The following is a 7,301-nucleotide window of genomic DNA, read 5'->3' as shown; positions in this document are numbered from 1 at the left end:
GGTGTATATGTGTGTATGCAGGTACACTGTGGGGGATACCCATGCATATGAGGAGATCAGAGGTCTCTCTTAGATGTCTCCTTCAATTACTCTCCACCTTGTTTATTGAAAATGGATCTCTCACTTTTACCTAGACTAGCTGGCCAGCAAGCTCTAGTAATCTGCCTATCTATCTGTGCCTATTTGGGACTACAAGCATGTTCCATAATGCCTGCCTGACCTTTTTTTTTTTTTTTTTTTTAATGTGATTCTGGGGATTGAACTCAGGTCTTCAGGCTTGCATAGCAAGCACCTTACTGACAGAGCCATCTCCTCAGCCCTCCAAGCTCAGACTTTCCCATTTTATGAAATAATAAGGTGCCTTTGCAGTTTGACAGTCTTAGGTGTGAATACAGATTTTGCTACTTATGTGTGAATTTGTGCAAAAGACCATGGTTGTCTGGGCCTCACTTTTCTCATCAGCACAGAGTGCAAAGGCTTATTGCTGTGAGGGCAGCAGGAGCTAATATATGCAAACACCTAGCATCTGCTTTGTAGCTACCGGTAGAAGCTCAGTTGCTATTCTGAGTTGTGTAAGGTGCATTTGAGGATGGCTTGCTGTGGCCCACATACAAGAGCACATGTCCTGGAGAAAAGGACCTTTGTCCACAGCCTTACACATGGATGGTCCAAAGAGAAGGGAGTGGGACAGGTGGAAAGAACTGGAGGAAAGCAGGTAGGCACCCTACAATCTATCTGAAACTTGGAGCCTTTTGGCATCCTCGCTCCAAGCAAGAGCTGAGGATGTGGGACTTTGTCCTGAAGCTGCTCTCCCTCAGAGCCAAGCTGGCAAATGTGGTAAAGTGTGGAGATGAGAAAACTGTCCTCATTTCTCAAGACCTTCAAGTATTTTGTCTACTTAAACAAAGGTGCTTTGTTGTTGATGTTTCGTTGTTGAGATAGGAACTTACTGTGCTGATCAAGCTGGTCTTGAACCCATGGGCTCTAATAATCCTCTTGTCTCAGCTTTCCAAGTGTTTGAGACTATAGACTCCACAATTGTCACAATGGGAGCTTTGCGAGAATCCAGACTCTGAAAACCTACCATCGATGTTACATCAGTTGTCAAGCAACTTCTCTGATGGTTATCAAGACTCTTCATTGGGAAATGGACTGAGATAAGAGAGAGGATGCCACAAGAGGACTAAGGCTATACCTGGTATATGGACACACAGAGGCCCCTTTAGGAGGATCAGGAAGAACTGAGGGATGGGGCTGGGTGGCTACTCTAAAAGACTCAGTTTCTAGCATGAGATGACAACGTAATTTTTTCTACCTTTAGTACAATAGTGCCTTATAGAGGTTCCATTGCTGCAGTGAAACACCATGACTAAAAAGCAAGTTGGGGAGGAAACGGTTTACTTGGCTTACACTTCCATATCACTGTTCATCATCAAAGGAAGGCAGAGCAGGAACTCAAAGAGGAAGGAACCTGGAGTCAGGAGCTGATGCAGAGGCCATGGAGAGGTGCTGCTTACTGGCTTGCTTCACAAGGCTCATTTAGGCTGCTTTCTTATAGAACCTAGGACCACTAGTTCAGGAATGGCACACTCACAATGGGCTGGGCCTTCCCCCATCAATCATTAATTAAGAAAATGCCCTACAGGTTTGCATCATATGAAGGCATTTTTTAAATTAAGGTTCCCTCTTCTCAGATGACTTCAGCTTGTGCCAATTCTGTGTAAAACTATACAGCACAAATAGGGAATTTCCATTTAAAAAGCTTTATTTCTTCTTCTCAGAAGGAAAAGAAAGAACCTAAAGAAATAAATGATGATTAATTTCAATATCAGTGTTGTCATTAATTCTTAAAATGTTATTTGACCTGCCATTGGTTCTCAGTACATCCTGATGAGCACAGTGGTTGTAGTAAGGTTAGGCTCCAACTCATTTGTAGAACAAGAAGATTCATCCTCTGTAGACCAGTGCCCTGACACCTGGTAGACAGGTGATGGGCAAATCATTGAGTTTTCTGAGATCAAGTTTCTTTACATACAATAAAAATTATTCTGCCATTCTTTGAAGGATAATACATATGAGATATCCTGTGTTCTGTAGAACTGAGTACATACAAAAATAACATTCATTAATTTCTAGCTACTGTCAGGTATAATAAAATTACCAGTCTAATAAGACAGAGCTCTATTGGCTTTAGGTATGTGAAGATAAATACTGTGTTCCCTTTTTTATGTCTGAACTCCCTCCATCAAGTTCCTTGTTTAGAATACAATGGATACTCAACAAATACTTGTTCAATAAATGGGTGGAGCCAAGTTGTTCTCTCATGGAAGGTTTGTTTCAGGGACTAGATGTGTTGTGGGATATTTGTACACTACGTGAAGGTGTATTGCTGTGACTTGTGTAATTAAAAGCTGACCTGCCAATAGCTAGGCACAACGTATAGGTGGCACTTCCAGAAACAGATAGGACTCTGGGAAGAAGAAAGGCAGAGTCGCCAGTTCTGCAGACACAGAGAGGAGACAGAAAGAGCAGGATGGGTAGTACATGACAGAATGTAGTTAAATAAAAATGGGTTAATTTAAGTTATAAGAGCTAGTTAAAAACAAGCCTAAGCTAAGGCCAACCCTTCATAATTAATAAGTCTCTGGGTCATTATTTGTGGGTTAGTGGTCCAAAGATAGTCCAACAAGAAAGCTTGCTACATGGAGGTCCACCCATTTCCATTCCATGGTGGGTTGTTAACTGTTACTCTCTTTTTCTGTCTCCTCAGTCCCCTCCATGACCCTGTGACCCTCACCATCCTCATAGACTGCTGGAAGATCTTTGAAAGAGCTATCTTTGCACTGTGGTCTGGCTTGGGGGCACCTGAGGGTTTTCCTGTGAAAAGAGTCACAGCATAAACACCACTCACTACAATTGTATGGCCCCTGGGCAGCCCACACATAAGCACCCACAGGCAGTGCCAGGAGCACAGCACACAAGACCACAGTAGCATGCAAGAGGCGCTCACGACCCTCCAGCCCACCACTATCTTTGCCTGTCATGAAGACCACACACTGGCCCTGGCCTGGAGGCTGATTCCTTAGGCTGAGGCATGCTTTATATTTTGTAGCAGGGAGGAGGTCATCCACAGCATATGTGTTGATTCCAGGGCCTATGTGGACCACTTTCTTCCTGAAAGCTTCATCAGTTTCGATGTAGAGGGTGAACCACTGCTCCTCTGGGATGTTGGCCACTGTGAGCCACTCCAGCATGATGCCATGTACTGTCTGCTTGACCACCCGTAGGTCAACATAGGCACTGCCCTCTGAGGAGATGGAAAAAGAATGCAATCCAGGCATAGCTTGGGCAGGCTGGATGTAGAGTGAGATGACAAGGGAGCTTCTGCCAATGGAGTTGAAGGCCATACAAGTATAATTACCACTGTCTATCAGATGAGCTGCTGGAATGACAAGCTGGGACAGAATGGTATCTTCTGCAATTGATGAGGTCAACACTAGGTGAAAAGAAGAACAAACAGGCTGTGCATTTCTTTGACAGATAACTGGGAAGTTCTAGCAATGTTAGGTCTTGTGTTAAAAGGATGGTTACTATTTATTAAGCATGTACCTGTGTCAGGGGCTATTTTTCTAGAAAGACAATGAGGGTTGGAGTAGCTGATTAACTTTTCCATGGTTGTTCACAGACCACAATTATATGGAGCCCATTCTTCTATCTAAGGAGGTCATATTCTTTTAACATTAGTAGTACCCACTTTGGCCTTGCTGAACCTAATACCATGGCTTAAGGTGATTTTTCAAAATGGGGTGATTAAGAGATATTGTGAGCTCCAAATGAATTCTTACTTCCCAGATGTGCCTCAGAACCTGGAAATCAAATACCTGGCCTCCTGCCTCTTTCAAGTACATGGTCCTGGGCAAAGTGCTTAAGTTCTCTTAGTCTCAATCTCCTTGTCAAAAAAATGAGATGTCATGCACTCCACAAGTTTTATAGAAAACGTCAGTAAGTCTTACCTGTTACTATTTCTGGGAGGCTAGATATAGCACAGTATTAAGAATAATTATCATAGGGCCAGCAACATACCTTAGCAGTTAAGTATTCGATCCCTAGCACTCACATGGTGGTTCATAGTTAAATTTAACTCCAGTTTCAGGGGATCCAATGCCCTTTTCTGGCCACTGCCAGCACTAGGCATGTATGTGGTTCACAGACATACATGAAGGTAAAACATTCCTTGGGCAGCTTAGTTTTATGTCAACTTGACACAAGCTAGAGTCATTGGAGAGGAGGGATCTTCAATTGAGAAAATGTCTCCATAAGATCAAACTGTAGGCAATCCTGAAGAGCATTTTCTTAATTGGTGATCAATATGGGTAGGACCATTCCCGGGCTAGTGGTCCTGGGATCTATTTAAAAAGTAGGCTGAGCAAGCCATGTGGAGCAGGCCAGTAAGCAGTACCCCTTCATGGCATCTGCACCAGCTCCTGCCTCCAGGTTCCTTCAAACCCTGTTTGAGTTCCTGCCCTGACTTCCCTCATTGATGAACAGTGATGAGGAAGCATAAGCCAAATAAACCCTTTCCTCCCAAAGTTGTTTTCATCATGGTGTTTATCACAGCAAAAGTAACCCTGACTAAGATACTATACACATAAAATAATTAAATAGAACATTTTTAAAACAAGCAATGGTAGAGCATCTCTGGAAACATTTCTTGATTTTAAAAGAAAACTACAATGATGAATCATGTCCTTCTCTGCTGTTAGCATTTCACCCCCAAGTCCACAGGGTAAGATCAAAATCAAGAGAAAAGTGAAAAATTCAGTCAATTGTGTATTTTTTTTAACCACCTGGGGGATTCATCATTTATAGTAATGGACTTGGTTGCACCCCTCAAATTTTACTCCATTTCAACTGTTCTAGACAGAGGAAGAGTTAAGAAGCTATGAATGTCCTTCCAGCTCCAGCATGCTCCTGGGGAGCCCGTGCCTGGCTTTGGGAAATGCTGAAACCAGCTCCAAGAAAAGAGGTGCAATATCAGGTCCCAGTTTTGGGCCCCTGGAAGTCATTTCCTTCCCATAGGCCCTTTTATAATTTTGAGCTAATATTGAAGCAAATATTCAGTTGGTATGTAGGACTTGCTATCCTTATCTTATGGGGACCACTCAAGGGGAACACCACAGGAGTACATATGTAACAATGCATATTATTGGCCCTGGACTCACTGAGTTCAAATCTCCAGGGCAGGACCTCATAAATATTATTTCAAATAAGCACCCCACATGATTCTTGTGTCATATGGTAGAATAAGTTCTAGTTAGAAATTTTAGAATTCTAAAATGTCAATATTATGCTCTTTGTCTAGAAGGTTCCCCCAAAATTTATTTGTTCATATGTAATACTATTAACATTTACATGCTATATAAAATCATCAGGGCCAGTATATCTGTTTACATATGAGATCCTCATATACCCACTTTAAACAGTGCTGATAGTAGAATGCTATCTTGGACTCTTTTTTGTTCTGAATAGTTAATGCACATATATACCTATCTTACTTGCACCCATCCTTTATGACAGGCACAGTTTAAACCTCTGTAATGAGACAGTGTCACAGACACACCTCTACACTGCCTCCCCCATATATTTCCAGAGAGTACATGTGGCTTACCATCAAATTCTCTCCACGTGCTCAGAGGATACTTCCATGCTATGCTTGGTGAGGGACTGGCTTGTGCCAAGCATTGCAGAGTCCCATTCTTTCCTACCTGGATAGTGATGTTGGCAGTTGGGGTTGAGATATTTGGCTTCATACAAACACCAAGCTCAGTCTCATATAAAAGCTGTCCTGCCTTAGAGACAGGGCCTTGGCATATCAGGTAAGAATTCACCAGGGTGAATGGGAGACCAATGGACTTGACAAACTGAGCAAGCCCCCTTAAACGACAGTCACATAACCAGGGATTATTGTGCAGTGCCAACACCATTCTGGAGAGAATTTCAGCTCCACAACCATGCTTCTGGCGTTTCTGATAGACTGGCCAGTTCAAGAAGACACCCTTGGATACAACTGTCAGCCTATTGGAGGATATGTCAAGGTATGTCAGGTTGGCTAGGAACTGAAGAGCCAGTTCAGGGAGTGCATCAATCCTGTTGTGTTTGAGATCCAAGACCTGTAGGAAAGGGGTGGCATGGAACGCTGTCCATGGTACTGAACGGAGGTTGTTCCCCTCCAGTCTCAGCTCTCTCAGCTCTGGCAGATCCTCCAAGGCGCCTAGATGGATCACAGTGACATTGTTAAAGTTGAGCCAAAGGTATTCCAAGGTACTCATGTTGGCAAAAAACCCCTGGGGAAGTTCAAATAAGGGTGAGTTTTCAATTCTCACTTGCTTGAGTTCTTTGGGAAAGTTGCCTGGAATCTTTCCCAAAGACATAGACATGCACTGTAGACTCCTGTATAAGAAAGAAGAAAACTTTGATAAGCATCAGGGGACCTAGAAGTGGTATTGAGTGGATATCATTATTAGACATGGGGATTAAATAAAAAATAATGAACTTGAACTAAAAGTGGTTGACATTGGTAAAAACATTCTGCTCAATAAACTTCAGAACTACTAGAATGAATCCCACGGAGATTTAACTGATTTCCCACAATCTCTAAGCCCGTGTCACTCCATATCACTACAGAAGACAGCCTACTCCCCCCTCACCTCTGTCACCCTCTGGAATCCTGTCAGCACAGCGCACCTGCCAAAACTCTCCTCTGAGCAGGTACACCCTGGCAGACAGAAAGACTGAGCTGCATGTGTATCCCAAGAGACCAGAACTTGCAAGAAACAGTAAAAAACAAAAGCCATATTTATCTGTAGGCAATACCCTGTGTGTTTTGAGTAGGTATGGTCTCAGCTTCTGAGTAGCAAATCCTATTATTGGTAATCCATGAAGATGTAGGTCAGCACAGCAGCACTAAAGCCCTGAATGCTCTGAGGTCTCTTACAGTCCAGCTCCCAGGCTCAGCTAAGCCCATGTGGAAGGAGTTGGGCCTCTTAATTAAAGTGAGAAAGTCCTCCAAGCTCTGGTTCCTGAGTTTGAAAAGAGAACTATAATAAGACATCAAGTTCTATTTTGCTTCTACCTTCTCTCAGCCTCTTACAAAGAATCTAGGGGAAATGATCACATGTTGCAATCCTGAGCACCACCACTCAGGACTGGGTCAGAATGCATCTCATACTTCCTGATTCACAAACACCAAATTCTAACTATTTTCTTGAAGTGAAAGCAGATGATGAGCAACAAAGCAATCC

At 42.9% G+C, this 7,301-nt stretch overlaps 1 protein-coding gene across 1 annotated transcript; it reads right to left on the bottom strand.

Annotated features, from left to right (window-relative positions):
- Positions 1-2,705: 2,705 nt before the first annotated feature.
- Lrit2 (leucine rich repeat, Ig-like and transmembrane domains 2) lies at positions 2,706-6,874 on the bottom strand. Its single transcript, XM_036198639.1, has 3 exons — positions 6,745-6,874; positions 5,669-6,450; positions 2,706-3,496 (listed from the first exon to the last, which is right to left on the bottom strand). The coding sequence occupies exons 1-3, from the start codon at positions 6,852-6,854 to the stop codon at positions 2,739-2,741; spliced, it is 1,650 nt and encodes a 549-aa protein (XP_036054532.1). The 5' UTR covers positions 6,855-6,874; the 3' UTR covers positions 2,706-2,738.
- Between the last annotated feature and the right edge of the window lie 427 nt (positions 6,875-7,301).

The sequence above is a fragment of the Onychomys torridus genome, chromosome 9 (genome assembly GCF_903995425.1).
Source record: "Onychomys torridus chromosome 9, mOncTor1.1, whole genome shotgun sequence".
NCBI classification, from domain to species: Eukaryota; Metazoa; Chordata; class Mammalia; order Rodentia; family Cricetidae; genus Onychomys; species Onychomys torridus.
This window is presented reverse-complemented; position numbering and strand designations above follow the sequence as displayed.

What these genes read in the sequence shown, in the direction of transcription:
- Lrit2 (XM_036198639.1), bottom strand. Translation starts at nt 6,854, where the DNA reads ATGGCTTTTGTTTTTTACTGTTTCTTGCAAGTTCTGGTCTCTTGGGAT. An exon ending in TCAGAGGAGAGTTTTGGCAG is followed by an intron (nt 6,451 to 6,744) that starts GTGCGCTGTGCT and finishes TTTCTTATACAG; the next exon opens with GAGTCTACAGTGCATGTCTA. An exon ending in CACGTGGAGAGAATTTGATG is followed by an intron (nt 3,497 to 5,668) that starts GTAAGCCACATG and finishes CTTTTCACCTAG; the next exon opens with TGTTGACCTCATCAATTGCA.